Genomic DNA, 18028 nt, shown 5'->3' with positions numbered 1-18028 from the left:
TGTTTCAAAGTTCCGATTTTAAGAGATGTTAAAGTTAACATCTGGCTTATTCTGCATCCTCCTATATTGTGATTATGATTAATCCTAGGGCTTAAAAAATAAGATTTATTTTTGAAGGTGCATGCTTCACATGTTTGTAAAATTTAATTTCAATCTTTTTACAAATAATTGTAAATCACGTTGTCTGGATTGGTTGCTGTTAATACGGCATATAATATATCCATTCCTTGTGCTACAATTGTTTGAGAAAACCATGTCTTGTGATGCGTAATAGCTTATTAGTGTAAGTGTACAATACATGATTAACTATGGTACTTCTTGTAAGTAAACTTTTACATATGTTTTTATACGTTTTATTGAGAAACTTCAGCTGCCTGCACTAATTTTTTTAACAGTCTTCTAACCAAAATGTGTCTTTTTATACAACATTTGCTTTTTTTTTTATAAAGGAGGGGTTGGAAGGGGAGCAGCTATTTTAAGACAGGTAACATACAGTATGCCAGTACCTCATCACAACGATTAATGACACTAGTGTATACCATTTACATGAATGTAATTGTAATGTAATTAATCTATTGTTTTGGAAAGGCTGGATTAGCCATGCCAACTAGAACCGAATACAATCTGATAAACAAGGTTACATTATTAGCCCACGAAAACTAAAGTCTTAGTTCTGTCTTTCGTTAAATCTAGATTATTTTGCTATACCATTTTAAACAATGACTATGGTGCCTGAAAATGTATCAGATTCTTTATTTTAAGTAAACATTTGTTCATTCAGTCACTGTTTTTGCTTTTTAATTCATTGTGGGGTTTTTTTTTTTAGAGGTGCTTTTTTCTCTGGCATTTCAGCATTATTAAACGGGGTTACAAAGGGTAACAAGAAAGCCAAAATGTGAACACGTGACAGACAGCATCTTAAGAACCGTCTAACTCACTGAGCCATGATGTCCCTGAAAGCTAAAAGATACTTAACATAGCTACAGTGTAAACCAGGGGTGCCCAAAGGTATAGATGGTGATCACAAAGGCTGTGCAGGTAGACCACATGACATGCCCCTAAAATATACCGTCCGTAATTCATTGATTGATATAAAAAGGGCCTGTCAGCTCAAACAACACAAGTGTTGCACACACAAACGTCAGAAGCGTTACAAAGAATTTGTAGTTTATACAAGAAAACTATACCAATTCCATTTCTCCTCTCTATTTCCTGTTCCAAGTGTGTCTTATCTTATGTAACTATATTTCCAGCAAAAGGGATAATAATTATTTCGGTCAGTATAGATCTTTGTTGAGCTGGTCATTTTGAAAGTATAGCTCTCAAGTCACCCCTGGTGTAAACTGTATACAGACAACATGGAATAGCTGGTATGCAGCTGAACATATTAGGCTGGTTCTTTTGTGTGTGACGCAGTAGCTACTGTATGTATATCAATTAGGTGAATGTTCATTTATAGGTGTCTAAACACTTGACTTTGGAAGTCCTTTCTTGTATGGATTTAGTACCTTTTTTGTGATCTAAGTGTTTTTCACTTATTGGGTGTAAAGCTGTCATGCATCACCTTTTGAAGGCCATTAAAGCAGTGGATTAAACATGTGTCTGAAAACGACCATTATTTAGAACTGTTGGATTTTTTGACGGGAAACCCCTTTTGGTGTTTTAAACATTATGTTGTAATTTAGCTATTGAAAAATAGCAGACCTACAAGCTCATAGCGCGCCACCGAGTGGCGCGCTATGAACTTGTAGGTCTGCTATTTTAGAAAAATTGTTAAAATGAGCCTCAAATCTTTCAGAAAATTGTCATGATTTAGAAAACGTTTGATTTTTCGACGTCAGGCCTGAATGGGTTAATAATAGTTTTTAGCCTTTGTATCAAACTCAAGAAACAAAGTACATCAAAGTATGTCCTGCGGGTCAAATGAGGATGTGCAGAATGTGGATAATTACATTATGAAACTAGAAACATGTCCTCCTCAAAACAGATGTTTAAACTCTTGACCTAACATCAAACAACATGTGATGTCATGGCGTACTTTTTAATTTGTGTTTTTTTTTGAGTGGTGCAACCACTCCAAGGAACAGCAAATGTCCGTGTTGTTCACCTATGTATGTGTTCACCTATGTATGAGCACGAGTATGACTATTAGTACCAGTAGGGGCGCTGTTGTGCCAAACAGAGAGAGAGAGAGAGAGAGAGAGTGCTGTACTGTTGCCTGCTAATGAGAGAGAGAGAGAGAGAGAGAGAGAGAGAGGGGAGTTGCACCACTCAGTTCACACAGGTGTGTTTTTTTTTTTTTGGTCATTAAGGTCGATGTGATGTTTCCGGCAGAGCAGCTGCTCTCATTCTGTGGACCGAATAGAGAGAAAAAAACTCAAATAAAAAGTACGGCATGACATCACGTATTTCAGACTTTCATATTTCATACATGAATGTCGAGTATACTGGTGTTGTTGTTTTGTCCTGGATCTGTTCTGTAATTGTTTGTCATGTATCCGTTGTCTGTCCTGTCTTATGTGCAAACTTCAATAAAAAAATACTTGAATAATAATAATAATAATAATAATGACATCACAGGTAAAAACTACAAGCATGCGGATGTGGATTTGAACCCGCGTCTCACATGTCACAGGCAGTTGGATAAACGGTGATTATAGTCCATTATATAGTCCAGCGGCCGAGCCAGATTTCGGTACCACCTAAGGTGACAGGTGTACAAATGTGATGACCTCATCACTTTGATTTGTGATGTTCGTTTAAGCCCAAATATTGTGTTTTTCGTGCAAAACTAATGCTTGGATTGAGTTCAGAATCATGAACAAACCCTAGTTTGACATGTCGAATGCTACGTAAAGCATAATGAAATTTGGAAAAAGTTGCCCTCTAGGTTAATGGTATATAATATAACTGGCGATAACTGGCATTAAGCTACTGAATTGGTAGATGTATATCATACCAAAATATAAACTAGAGACATAAAATAAATACATTTTACGGTATACCAAGGTGGTACCAATTTGTCAAAATATCAGTGTTGGCCCCCGCATAATTAGTATCTAGACTGCTTCCTTACACTTATACAGAGGTCATGGACGCAATGTCATTGTGGAGCCAGGTGTCAATCAACTGCAGCAGTCCACCTACAAGGTTCTGAGAGGGGGTGCAGAGAAACAGATGTAAACTGTGATGTCTTGATTAACACAATACAAATGTTCTTGAGCAAGCAGTATGTCTAGGTGGTACGCTTCTTTCCCCTCCTGGCTTTGCCCTGTGGTTGGCTCCCATATAGAGTCAATTTACTTGCCTCAAGTTCTGGGTACCTGACGCAGTGCCCTGCCAGCCTCATCCTTCTCTCTCTGACTTTGTCCGTGACCCGCGGTAGGTCCCCATAGAGGTCCACATTTCTGATGCGATGGTTTTGTTTTTGTTCTCTGTCATTCTCTGTCATTCTCTGTCATTTTGTTCTCTGTCATTACTTTTCTTTTCTTCTTTCTTGAGGCACTCCTTCCTTCCTGCACTCCTTTTCTACTGCCAGTAGTAGTAGTTCCCTTCATTCTCGACTGTACCCGAGATTAGGGCATGTCGTCTGCACAGTAGTCACTACAAAGTGCACACTAGACAAAACTCTGACCTCACAACATCTGCTTTAAGAAGCACCACTGCAACCACTGTCTTCTTCTTCTCCCTTCATGATTTTCATATTGTCTTACATGCTTCTTATTTAAAGGATTAGAGCCAGCGTTGGAAACGTTTCATTTTCTTCCAAGATTTTTCTTGGGGCATATTGTCTGCTTTATTTGCAATGAGTAGAGAGAAAGGAATGGGAGGAGAGTGTGTGGGATAGTCTGTCATGCATCAAATGGATGCAGAAATCATTATACTTTGAAGGGGTACGTCAGTGATACTCAACCTCAGGCCCGCGGGCCACATCAGGCCCGCGGGACCATTATGACTGGCCCACCAATGAAAATCTAAAAAAAAGAAGAAAAAAAAATCTGGAAAATGAAATAAAAATAAATAAATCTGAATGAAGTTATCTTTAATTACATTATTATAAGTAATACTATTAGAGTTGTACTATTACTCGAACGAAAATAAAAGCTTGGGGGGGGGGGGATGCAATGCAAATGAAAGACATATACTGTGTATCCCTATTCCCTGACATAATTTTATAGCTAAACGGACAGAATTCTATTTTATTTGAATGATGAAACCCAGCTGCCATTAATAGTTGGAAATGGAAATGGAAATTGCGGAAATTGCGGAAATTGCGGAAATTGTAATTGCGGAAATTGCGGAAATGGTGGAAATGGAAATTGCGGAAATGCGGAAATGGAAATTGCGGAAATGGTAATTGCGGAAATGGTGGAAATGGAAATTGCGGAAATGGAAATTGAGGAAATTGCGGAAATGGAAATTGCGGAAATGGTAATTGCGGAAATTGCGGAAATTGCTCTTCACTTATAGCTATCTATTTTCAGGTAGATTGTTTTATTTTACTCAGTCAGCCATATCACTACTCATTTTTTTTCATGAAAAAGGTATCCATAGCTGGGTAATCTATTTTCAGGCAAATTGTGTTTATTGTATTTTATTTTACTCAGCCATAACAATTTATTTTCTGTTAACCAACTTGCTGGCTGGCAGGCAGGCAGACAGCTACTCATAGACAGGCAGGCAGTCAGACAGCTACTCATAGACAGGCAGACAGACAGCTACTCATGGAGAATTGGACAGGCAGGCAGACAGCTACTCATGGACAATTGGACAGGCAGGAAGGCAGACAGCTACTCATAGACAGACAGACAGCTACTCATGGACAATTGGACAGGCAGGAAGGCAGACAGCTACTCATAGACAGACAGACAGCTACTCATGGACAATTGGACAGGCAGGAAGGCAGACAGCTACTCATAGAGAGACAGACAGCTACTCATAGACAATTATAAAACGGTAGAAGTCAAGGTCAACTGATTGCTAACTTAGCCGGCATAGTTAAACAGCAAACTGTTGTATAATGACTGAATACCGACAGGTGGGAATACTGAGTATGAAAGTGTGGCTCAAGAGGAAAAGTGAGAAAGCATTCTGTCTTTATCACAATCACAGTAAACATTATTTTTTATGTCATTCATTTTTATTATCCAACTCCAGTCAGTTCAGCACAGCTGAACCAGCGGACGCTCGTTGACACCTGTTAATGTGACTTGCATCAAGGCAATTATGTTGTTAATGCATATTATGAACAGGGGATTAAGCTAACAATGGCCAAGTCGTTACACAGTGGATGAAGGCATGACATTTTTTAAGACTGACGTAAGACTTGAGACTAAGAATTGAGTCAGTTATCTCTCCTTCTCCATCATTTGCTGGTACGGAAACCTGAACATAAAGGACAAAAAAACACTTTGGTAGGATTGTGAGAACGGCCTCAAAGATAGCCGGAGTAAATTTCAGTAGCCTGGATCATGTCTGTCAAAACCAGGTGCTTAAGAAAGCCAAGTCCATTTGTACAGGCTGCTTCCTTCCGGCCTTCGCCTAAAGGTTCCAGGGGCCAAAAGTAACGGGTATAAATTCTCCTTCGTGCCCGTGTCTATCCAGGCCTTAAACAACGATAGGAGGAGGTAACTTTGTCGCTGTTACGAATTTCCATTGCTACACTGAAACCTTGAACTGCCAGCCGTTTTTATTTTCTATGTGTACCATGTTCTTTTTGTTTTATGTGATTCATGTGTCTGCCTGTTATGCTTTGCCAAGTCGCCCTTCGGGGACAAACAAATAAATGAACCTGAACCTGTGCCCAAAGGAATCTGAAACAGGAAGTGAGTTATTGACAAAATTGAAAATGGCCGCCTGCAGTCTTGTCGATTGACTCAAATGATCTCTTTGTTTGATGGTTAATCCTTTTGAAGCGCTTAGCAATGCAGGAAGCAAACTGTTTTGCATTGCTTGAAATATACTCCTGTTCTGTATATGACAAGATAACTGACATTTAAAATGTCAATGATCTAAGCCTAAGGATTGTTTACTCAAAAATGTCTCTCAATGGAAAATATTCCGCCCACACAGGCTGCACAGCTGCTACAACATTCACATCGAGCAGTTTATCAATCTGGCATTTGGTCCAGAAGCTTGAAAGCTATACAATCTCTACCATCTCCTGAAAAATATGGATGATTTAAAAAAAAGACATGACATGATAGAGATAATCTACTGATTTGCGTGAGGTTTGGACAATATCCGCAGGAGTAATATAATAAATATTGTTAGCAAATATGGGCCTCCTGGCAGCGTTATGATATGCTGGTGTGAAGGACGCGGGGCAGAGGTTCCCTTCCTTCGCCCCCTGGGAGTGTGTGCATTCTGTGGACAGTTTCACGCCACAGACAGACACACAGACATAATAGTCTATGGCAGGGGTGGGAAACTGACGATGGAGAGGGCCAATATATTTCCACACTTTGCCCCAGTATAAATATATTTGTAGTTTACTGTCGTAGCAAAACAATAGCCGATCTACAAGCTCAAAACGCGTCAATTCAGCAAGCTTTTGCTATATTTGGATTGAAAACCTGAATAATCTTTTGCTATTTTTGAATTGGAATCCTGAAAAGTTACCTTTTTAATTGAATTTCAAATGCATTTAGTTATAGTTTTATGTTAACTGTATGAACTGTCAACATAACTACATTAGACACAAAAAGACATTTTAAGAGTACTAGTCATTTAATAATAGTCATGAAGTAATTAAAACCGGCCGCCAGTTGCCCACCCCCTGGCCTATGGCCTATGGCCCGTCTGCCTGCCTGGCAGAGACAACAACTCCAATATGTCTGTTCTCCACAAAGACCTGCATTCATTTTAATGTGAAATAATGACATTGCAGTGGCAGAGTCTGGGAGGTCAGCCTTTAAATTAACCAGGATGGTGATACCCAATTGTGAATGAAAAGAACGGATAGTTGCGATTCATAGACACTGGTCATAACTTTGATGCTAGTGCTGGGTGTAAAGTGACTCTCAATAGTCACTAGGCTACCTTTTAACAAACATGAGGATGTTGATATACTGACGGAATGCACTTTTTATTGAAATTACATTACATTCGATAACAACATAAACAAGAAACGACCATGTTATGTCTGGTTATCACAAACAATTATAAAATATAATAAAGTACAGGGGTGTTGTTCAAATGTTTCACGTATTCATGACAATTCTGTAGACGTGCAATGAAATTCCTACATCAACATTGAAACTACAGCACCTGCTGTATAGTTTCAATTAAGATATAGAGAGATGCTGAACTTACGAAGTGAGAATACAAAAACGAAAATAACAAACAATGTGTAGAAAATTTGAAAATATCTTTCTCTAACAGAATCACCGCATGTATAATATCACCAACCACACACCGATTATGTTCAAGTGCCGTTGAACATATAAAATATGGTGTGCATGTGGAGCAGGGAACTTAATACATGAAATAAAATAATCGTATAGTATAGGTATTTAACATAATACCTAAAGAATACTAAACAACCAAAATCAATTCCTGTAGCAATTATGCTAGATTAAGTCATACTGGCTTTAACAGACATATTATATGCATACATACCCGTGGATAAAAAGACATAAAATCTCTCGTCTGTGAATGCTCATGTGATTCCCTATTCACAGTATTCAGTCAGTGAAGTCCTGGGCTGACTGTGACAAATAATGGCCTGGTGCAGAAATAAAGAAAAGTCTGCAGCAAATAGCTTTAAAAACGCTCGGGATTCCAAGTCGACTTTGTGTAATAAACGCCTGGGCTACTATTTTGGGGGGAAATATGGTATCTGGCATATCTGGAGAATTCCAAAGTTCAATATAGTTTGGACCAGTGTTCAGAATTAAGATTGTTTTGCATTGCATTGCATGGTTTTCCAATAGGTCCCAGTGACACCACCGTAGAACAAGACTGCGAAGAGACTCGTGTTAATACGCTGTTGATTTAACAGGTACATTTTTAAAGTTACTCACAATGTTGCAGTAAACAATGGATACAAGAGCACAAAAGGCACTCGCAGAAATTGCACTTTAGGAATGCTGTACTGTCCACTACAATCATTTAGTGTAAACCAGTGGTTTTCAAACGTTTGGTACCAAAGATCTCAAGGCACATCTGTGTTCATGATGAAAAAGGAAGGCTTATAACCAGTGAATAGAGTCAGTCAAAGTATATATGCTCCAGGTTATATTAAGCTCAACTGCAAGTGAAAGTTGCTCGGTCAAATTTGTTAAGTTAAAGTACTGGGGTACTTTAAAAAGGAGAAAATATCTGAGCACTCAAAAAAAGGAACGGAGGAGATAACGTGAAATCAACATACTTTAATATCTATATTACAAAAGGTTAAAAAGTGTTTTTCGACTAGATGGTTTCGAAGCAATGTTTCAATTAGCAAGTAATGGATCTTCAGGTGTTTAACCCGAAGGAGTTGTCAAAATGTTGTACAGAACAGAAAAAAGTGAGTCACAACTTAAGCCCTCCTTTTAAAATTGATTCACTGTGTTTGGTTCTGCACAAACGTAGGGGGATGAAATAGATCACAAACAGGCATAGGCACACCCAGTGAGCTACCGCACACCATTTGGGAACCACTAGTTCCCAAAAACCTATAGATTTGAAATATTTCCACATATTAAATGTTGTGATTTAAATAATTTAATAAGTTCCTATAATGGAACAAGTGCTTTGGGAAGGGGAATGTTTTTTCCATGCAAAACATACTGATGTCAAAAGATATAAGCTCAAACTACGCCTAATTCATAGCTAATTATACCATGAATTTAGGTTGCACAATGGTATGTGATTGGCCATTGCTTGAGGTTTGGTCATCCATTCAACACATGACATCACAAGTATCTCAGTTAACAGCATTCACATACACAAAGTGCATACACTGCCTACATAGGCAATTCAAATGTCTGCAAAAAACAAAATGTTACAATTCCAAACGTGCAAACATGACCCGCTTTGACGACGTCAGTCTTTTATGTCCTATGTATTTGAGTTCATAAAGTTAACATGAGAATAACTAAATGCATTTGAAATTAAATGTAAAATGTTACTTTTCAGGATTCCAATTAAAAAAAAAGAATAGCGAAACATTACTCAGGATTCCAATAAAAAAAAATAGCAGTGTTTTGAGCTTCTTTTTTGTAGCTATTTGTTGCTATTTGTGTGACATAGAATGACGAAGTAGCACATTAATTACGAAAAAGTAAAAAAAGAAAATCTGCCCTCTGTGGTTGTGGGGAAATAGTGGTCTCTCCATCATCAAAGTTGACCACCCCACATACAGTATGTACAGTATGTATATCTATTGGAGCAGGAGGTCTCTCCACAATTAAAATATTTTTGAATCGAATCGATGATTCTCAACCCATTTTCAAGCGGTTTGGTGCGTTACAAAATGTATGTAGCTCCAATATTATTATAGGACAATTGGTTGCATTTAAAATGAGTGTTTCCTATGTAATGCTTTTCCTATCGTAGTAACAGTAATGGTCATAAAATGTTAACATTTTTAGTTTTCAGGTACAACAGCAAGTTTCTTACAGCGGAGTCACGGCAAGTTGTCCCTGCAAATTATTTTGGTGACGTTGGGCGTACAGTACAATCTAGTGGCCAAAGTGTTTTCTAACATAATATTACGTCTAATGCTGTAACAATCTAAACTTTGATACGGTGATCAATAACTCACTAGCTATAGCTTGCATGCTAAACTAGTAAAGCAACTGCCTACTGTTATCATAAAAACTAAAATACTTCCCGCTTGTGTTCCAGTTGAATTTTGTGTAATAAAAACACATTCTAAACCCTTTTCCCCACCCCCCCAAAAGCTGCTCAACAAACAGTACCAAATGCACGATGCAGTGAGTTCATTATTGAGTCCATGTTACAGTAGCACTGTACGTTTGGTCCCAACAACTGGTCTCTACAGATGAACACACTGGCCGCTGTGCTGCCATGCTGGCTTCAGTCTCCGAAACTTGCATTCTGAGATAAAACACAAAAATACATGGTAGTACAGTGGGATCATGTCTTTAAATGGACAAAGGGCTACATTAAAAAAAGTGTAAATATAACTGTAAATTACCTCTTTTTTTACATTCGACGTTGCAGATGGTGAAGTGCAGGCTGATGAACTGAAAGCAAAAAGAAAACAATTTAAAAAGGGTGCGTATACTATAGTGGCTGCAGGCCTTAACCCATTCTGACCTGAGATCAGATTCATACGAGGTTTCCACTGGACACACACTGGTCTGATTAACCCCATTCTGACCTGAGATCAGATTCTAAAAATGTCAGTCGTTCTTCGATTTTTCAAAAATAGCAGACCTACAAGCTCGTAGCGCGCCACTTGGTGGCGCGCTATGAGCTTGTAGATCTGCTATTTTTCAACAGCTAAAGCATAACATGACGCCAACACCAAAATGGGCTCCCGTTCAGAATGGGTTAATAATAGTAATAATAAACAAATACATGACATTTTATGTAGCACTTCACTTCAGTTGTCAAGAATCTCAAGATACCCAAAGTCACTTTACAAAACAAAACAGCTTCATTAACAGATATTAACTGGTCAAAATGGTGATGGTTAATCAAAAACAGTTAAGACTGTTAAAAGATTTGAACATTTCAAAATGGGGAAACAAATTAAGTAGCGAAGGAGGAGGGGTCCTAAACCCCGTCCCTAAACCTCGCCGCACGTGAAGCCAACGGTATCGGAACTAACGCACCGTCGGAATCACGAGCGGTTGCAGGATTGGCGCGAGTTGGGAGTGAGGTCCAGTTGTTGAAGGTTGAAATGAGGATAATTTGCTCTGTGGAACTGGCAAAGGATATCAATCCAGAGTCTATCACGGTGACGCTAAACAAAAACATTGTATGTAGTATTATACAATGGGTCTACTCTAAATATTTACTGTTCCCTGGTCATTTAAGTGCAACGTTGAGAAATTACCCAATGCATTGCAAAGTTCTACAAATCACACCCAGCTGGGGCCTAGGACAAAAATATTGATCAATTGATAGATGTACCGATATGGCAACTGAATTGCCTTGAAGGCAATTCTGGTGCCATATAGCCCCACCACCACAGTAAGCATGCGGCGGGAATTCTTCATGTTTTCAATGCAATGCGAATAAGACATTTCCAATGGAACCCCAGCGACATTAAGCCACAAAATGATACTTGAATTCTTCATGTTTTCAATGCAATGCTAATAAGACATTTCCAATGGAACCCCAGCGACATTAAGCCACAAAATGATACTTGAATTCTTCATGTTTTCAATGCAATGCTAATAAGACATTTCCAATGGAACCCCAGCGACATTAAGCCACAAAATGATACTTGTCGCTAGTGTGGGATTATATCACTGGGACGATGAACTACAAATCAAGTTCAGCTGGTCTCGACTCTTTTCAGCATTCCAGTGTCTCTGACGCAAGTGTCAATCATGTTTTGGTTTCACTATTTCCCTTCTCTCTCCCCTGCACAATTCCTGCTCTGTTCTGTAAAAGGAAGGAAAACTCATTCTCGGTATAGTTCCCATGTGCCATTTTACTCCTACCCATTTCATCTATGTACAGTAGTGTGGTTTGAGCGACACTTCAAACGGCGCCTCAGTATAGCACGTTTTAGAACTTTTGTGGTGTGTTAACCCATTCTGACCCGAGATCAGATTCATACGAGGTTTCCACACTGTTCACACACACACTGGTCTGATGAACCCATTCTGACCTGAGATCAGATTCTAAAAATGTCCGTCGTTCTTCGATTTTTCAAAAATAGCAGACCTACAAGCTCCGCTATGAGCTTGTAGATCTGCTATTTTTCAATAGCTAAAGCACGACATGATGCCAACACCAAAATGGGTTCCCGTTCAGAATGGGTTAAGTGTAGACGTGGCATGAGGGTCAATTGAAAGAAGATACTGTAGACTATAGAGAAATATTGCCACCCTGTCTCCCCATGAGTATCATCTTGCTTTGACTACGATACACCGGCCCTGATTCTGACTGATTATTTGACAAAAACTTGACCACATCAATAAATCTAACTTTATTTGCGTGCCATAGTTAAATCCCTTTTTATACGATCCCTTGCCTATGTACTGTGTACGCCACCAAGCTGTCTGGGTGTGCCTACTACCGTAACTATCCCGCCAAGAAAACAGAATTGAGGTCGGATGTGGTTTTTCTACAGCTGTAGAGACTGCCTGCAATGCTTTCCCCTGCTCTGGAATCGTGTGACCCAACAAACTGAAAACGATCTTGGGAGTGGATGTGATTGAATCACTTAACGTTGGATCAGTTCCTCTCGAGGGAACGGAGCTAAATGGACTTGTAACCATGACGATCATGCAGTATTTAACCCATTTTGGGCCGGGAACCCCTTTTGGTGTTTTAAAGCATTATGTTATGCTTTTAGCTATTTAAAAACAGCAGATCTACAAGCTCTGAGCTTGTAGATCTGTTATTGTAGGTCTGCTATTTTTGAAAAATATCGTGAAAATGTGGCGCAAATATTTTAATATATATATTTTTTTTTTTTTTAACTCAAATCTTTGCTTCTGGAGGGTCCCTGGCACTACATATTTTCAGATGGGGGGGGGAGGGGGTCAGCGGCCAATTACAAATCATTCTGGGGGTCCTTGACATGAAATAGTTTGAGAACCACTGACGGAAACATATAGGGTTTTTTTCAGAAAACCGTCACGATTTTGAGAGAAGACATTTTGTAGAATCGGTCTCGGTCGAAATGGGTTAATATCACCATTCATGCAGAATTGAATCCATTTTGAGCAGGTAAAAACATTACGTTATAATTTAGCTATTGAAAAATAGCAGACCTACAAGCTCGTAGCGCGCCACCGAGTGGCGCCCTACGAGCTTGTGGGTCTGCTATTTTTCGAAAAATCGTGAAAATATTTATTTCAGAAAACTGGAGGATTTAGAAGATTTTTTTTTTTTTTAATTTTGAGGTCAGGCCTGAATGGGTTTAAGTTATCAATAATAATGACATTATGAACATGAGCTGCAGCTCTCCGCTCCCCTGCCGAGGCTGATTCAAATCATCACTCAACCATTATGTCGCTCGACAAACATTGTGTCTCCAAGTCACACCGACACGTTTTCTGTCGTTCAAGCAACACAGTATAGTTCCGAGGAAGTCTAAATTAGCCTCCAGTATCTTAAGATGCATATTCTAATAACGTACATGGACAGCGTGTACTGTATATTTGGTCTTTTATCAAGGGTGTTGGCCCAAATACCTACTGTAGCTTAATGTGGACTAACCATAGCTTTTGCTACTCATATTTCTAGTTTGTTGGTACTGTTATCTGAATGCTTAAGAGAACGTTATGCAAATATGCATAGCCAATTATCTAGTTTTCACCTCCCCTCACTTGCAGACCTAAAGTATACGTTTTCCGGACATTATTAATATGCCATTTTCACACTTGTAGACAATAGAAAACATTCTAAATGGATCCAACTTTATTTACGTTTCAGTGTCTGTGCAATAAATAAAATAAATACATTTGGAACCCAAGCTTTGATCCAAAGCAACACCATTTTTTACTTCATACGGTATGCATGGGGTTAATCATATAAACCTGACAAAAAGACAAAATGAAATAAAAAGAAAACGCATTGATCCAATTTCTTCCCTGGCACGGGATGGAGGTCTGACAGCCAATTGGAACACGGGATGGAGGTCTGACAGCCAATTGCAAATATCCCTCATTCCAGAACGAGCCTTTCACAACCGCCTGGGTTCAATTCCATCATCAGCCTTATTTTTATAATTCTACTGTGGAGACTGTTCATTGTTCCAAGCTTCCATGTTCAAAAGAAACAAAGAAAAGAAAACTACAAATCAAATCTCTCGTGTGATAAAATCAACCCTTTCTTTTAGTTTTTAGTTTTTCTTTTTATTGTATAATTGTGTCCTTTGCTTGTCGTTTTGTGTAAAGCACATTGAATTGCCGTGCTGCTGAAATGTGCTATACAAATAAAAACTGACTTACATTCATATATAAATATGCACAGTACGACAAAAATACACCGCATGGATGCACCTGGGACGTATCCTCAGTGATGTACCCCCAAGGTCATCACCCAACATCATATACCCCTCACTCAGGTGACCCAACCGGGGTGATCAAGTCCCGACTTGCGTCCCAGTAGCTACCCTCGGTCAGTCCCATTAGGGAAAAACCAGGGCCCCACAATCCGTTCCTCCTGAACTACTCTGCCGGGACTGGGAGGTACCATTCTGGCCGCGTGGAGGAAGGACTATAGGCTCTGTGGGTTGACTCCTGTCCGGGCCCCTCCTTACGTCTCACCAGGTCCACTCCTGCTCTCACCAGGTCAGGCCCTGTACATTGCACCAGTCCCCCAGCACCAGGCACTTTATTCAGGAATAGTAGTATAGTACTGTACGTTATCATTTGTTTCATGGCAACTGTACAGACTCTGAGATGAGACACAAATGTAAAACTATAGTAATACTTTTCCCACTGGACACTACAATCGTGTAAAACACATCTACAATACAATAATGCAGTTATAACGGAGATATTTATAGTGAGTGGAAAACGCATATATGCAACAAAGTGTGCCAGTCAAAGTATTTTTAATTAGTGTAAAACACCTGGACTGTATACACACCTGGACACTATATACAGTACGTCAATAATGTCCTGTCAAAGTGTGCCTGTACTGTACAATTACCATAACTTAACTAAGGAAACAAAGAAAGAATGCCAAACTGATATACTGGAAGGAACAGATTCTCACATACCTGCCGACTTGCTTGGAGGCATTCTCAAAGAACTTGGTTTTGGAAGCAACGCTATAGAGAAATAAAAATCAATGATCACTGCAATGTGGATATAGGGTAATGTTGCTGTAATTTCCATCGTTTTTAAATGAGATATAATTAGACTTGTATTATCACCAGAACAATGGCTTCCGTTATAAAATTGTAACTTTTTCAGGAATAGAAAGCCTGTCAGTTTCTATTAGCTTGGATTACCCATTGATGAGGTCACTGGAAATGTTGCTATTTTATCATGAACATTAAGTGAGGAGTGAGGACCAATTATATGAAGACAGGTTGAAAGTGAAGTCGTCCTTTAAAGCAAAGGCAGAAAACTAAACCAAACTATAAACACTGTGGCGGTATGGCGTTTTTCCTGCACATACAGTACACAAGAACGGCCATGACATACAGTAGAACCTATGCTCTGCTGTGAACGGCCATGACATACAGTAGAACCTCTGCTCTGCTGTGGTTGTCGACGACACACGCTCATTTCATTAAATGGCAAGAGATAACACACACTTTCTGCATCGTGTCCATCGACAGATAGTTTGAGATCCAGGTGGCAAAAGACCCGTTCCAGCACTTTGGCCCCTTTTCCACCGGTTGGAACCGGTTCAGTTCTTTTTGGTTCTTAGTCCATGAGCCAGATCTCCAAAATTGAAACGTTAATTATGAATTGAGTATAGGCAAAACCATACCTATATTAGATTGTTTATCACCATGAAACTTCCCCAATTGAGAAGACAACGATTTATTGTATTACAAATTTTACATTTTTAAATATGCAAATGAGGCATTATGTAGGAAAATATGCAAAATAATCGAAAATATGAAAAAGCTACTACTGTGGAAGGGTTATCATGTATTAATTTACTTGTATTGATCCTATAAACAATTTAATACAGGGTATAGTATAGTTTGCCCACCAATTTTGGAGCTCTGGCTCATGGACTAAAAAGCAAAAAGAACTGAAGCGGTTCTTCTGTTTACTCTGGTTCCCATGTTATTCTGTGTCCATGCTATACTGTTGTTCTCACATAGCAGAATAAGAACTGAAGCGGTTCTTCTGTTTACTCTGGTTCCCATGTTATTCTGTGTCCATGCTATACTGTTGTTCTCACATAGCAGAATAAGAACTGAAGCGGTTCTTCTGTTTACTCTGGTTCCCATGTTATTCTGTGTCCATGCTATACTGTTGTTCTCACATAGCAGAATAAGAACTGAAGCGGTTCTTCTGTTTACTCTGGTTCCCATGTTATTCTGTGTCCATGCTATACTGTTGTTCTCACATAGCAGAATAAGAACTGAAGCGGTTCTTCTGTTTACTCTGGTTCCCATGTTATTCTGTGTCCATGCTATACTGTTGTTCTCACATAGCAGAATAAGAACTGAAGCGGTTCTTCTGTTTACTCTGGTTCCCATGTTATTCTGTGTCCATGCTATACTGTTGTTCTCACATAGCAGAATAAGAGGGGCACCTCCTTATTGCTTCACACTTTATAATGTCTTGCCAGCCTGATGGGAGTATTGGCTACTGGCATTGTTTGTTGAGTATTGTTTTTTAACTTAGATTTGAACGGTTTCTTGTAAAGGGTTCCACATCACATTCATTCATAAATGGCCACACACACACAGTCACACACACACACACACACACACACACACACACACACACACAGTCACACACACACACAGTCACACACACACACACACACACACACACACACACACACACACACACACACACACACACACACACACACACACTTTACCATTTCTCGCATCCGGACCTCAAGGTTTTGTTTATTCACAATGTCACATGATCGTTAACATCCATCTGTTTTCACAGAACCTCTTTTCTCTGAGGTATATTTCACTTGAAATCTCTTATCCTTATAGCCCGAGTAGACTTATCGTCTACTCAGGCTTTTGTGAACACACCGGACGGACAGTTTCTAAGTTGCTTGTTTCAGTATTTAGTATACAGTACTAGTATTTCAGTATTCAACGTGGCTGCCCCGCCCCCTTCCTATACAAACCCATTGCAACCTCAAACTACATTTTAACCACGTTAAATTCATTGAGTCAGTTTATTCCCCCGTGGACCGGCATATCTTAAACTGAGTCAAGCAACTTAGAAACTGTCCAGGGTGTTCACAAAAGCCTGAGAAGACGATAAAATGACCCAAAGAGGGTAAAAGAGGGTATCTGTCTCTCATTTTCACCTCAGTCCGATGAAGAGCGCAAGCTCGGAATGTCTCTAGGCACTTTGTGGGTGAAATGAAAGCCGTTTGAACTGGAAAAAACCAGTGTGTGACCGTTTTTGTGGGTTCTTTTATAGTTTTCTGTTCCGCCCGCAACACCTGCCAAATTCAACGATGCACGAGAATACTACACACACACACACACACACACCAAAGTTATCGTAGCGGTGCCTGTCCACGGGAGAAAGAAACTAAATGGTGGGTCTTCAAGAGGCGAGAAGGTGGCCACACACACGCACACTGGTAGCCAAAGTGCCAATATTTTATTATTATATTATATTATATTATATTATATTTTATTATATTTTATTATCGCAGAGTAAAAAGAAAAATAAACGTTTCGGGGTATCTATCGTGTATTATAATGTCACGCAAGCGTTGCATTAATAGCCGATGTGGAAGCTCACAATGCGCTGTGACGTGTCGTGACCTTGTTTAGCTTTTATTTTGTGTTGAATTCGAATCATAAAACTATGTTTTATATAATCCAAAAAAATCCATCAAATTGCATCGCAATAGCTGGGATCAATTCTGTGTGACACAAGCACTTTTATAACTGTATAGCATTAACATAGGCGTGCTGAAATCCCCTATGGGCCTTGTGTATTGGATGAATTCAAAGACCTGATGACTAAATTAATATTGGCATCAAGTCTACTTACTAGGATGCTGCGTTGCTTTCACTGTTGGCTGTGCTTAGACTCTTTTGCGGTGGTGTAGTATATCGAGCCGGGGGTTCAGGGGGTCTGACTGGGGGTCTGCAGATGGCGTTAGTCCTCGTTTTGTTTGGACCCTCGCCGTCTCCTGTAAGACAAGAGCATCGGTGAATAGGAAGCCTTGCTTTGTAGAAGACTGTCAAATCTACGTTGCCTGACGT

The 18028-nt window shown here is 39.3% G+C and overlaps 1 protein-coding gene across 1 annotated transcript in view; it reads right to left on the bottom strand.

Annotated features, from left to right (window-relative positions):
- Positions 1-7068: 7068 nt before the first annotated feature.
- The window catches only part of LOC308312078 (oligophrenin-1-like), a gene marked incomplete at its 5' end in the record, with an annotated part of 35836 nt that continues 24876 nt past the window's right edge, over positions 7069-18028 (bottom strand). Inside the window, 4 exons of the mRNA XM_080794480.1 lie at positions 7069-10044; positions 10145-10193; positions 14864-14914; positions 17814-17955. Of these exons, the coding sequence (XP_080650606.1) occupies positions 10024-10044; positions 10145-10193; positions 14864-14914; positions 17814-17955 (263 nt within the window). The remainder of the gene's footprint in view (positions 10045-10144; positions 10194-14863; positions 14915-17813; positions 17956-18028) is intronic.

This window comes from Protomyctophum bolini, assembly GCF_963924005.1.
Source record: "Protomyctophum bolini genome assembly, contig: SCAFFOLD_218, whole genome shotgun sequence".
NCBI classification, from domain to species: Eukaryota; Metazoa; Chordata; class Actinopteri; order Myctophiformes; family Myctophidae; genus Protomyctophum; species Protomyctophum bolini.
The sequence above is the reverse complement of the archived record's forward strand: the minus strand, read 5'-3'. Positions and strand labels throughout refer to the sequence as shown.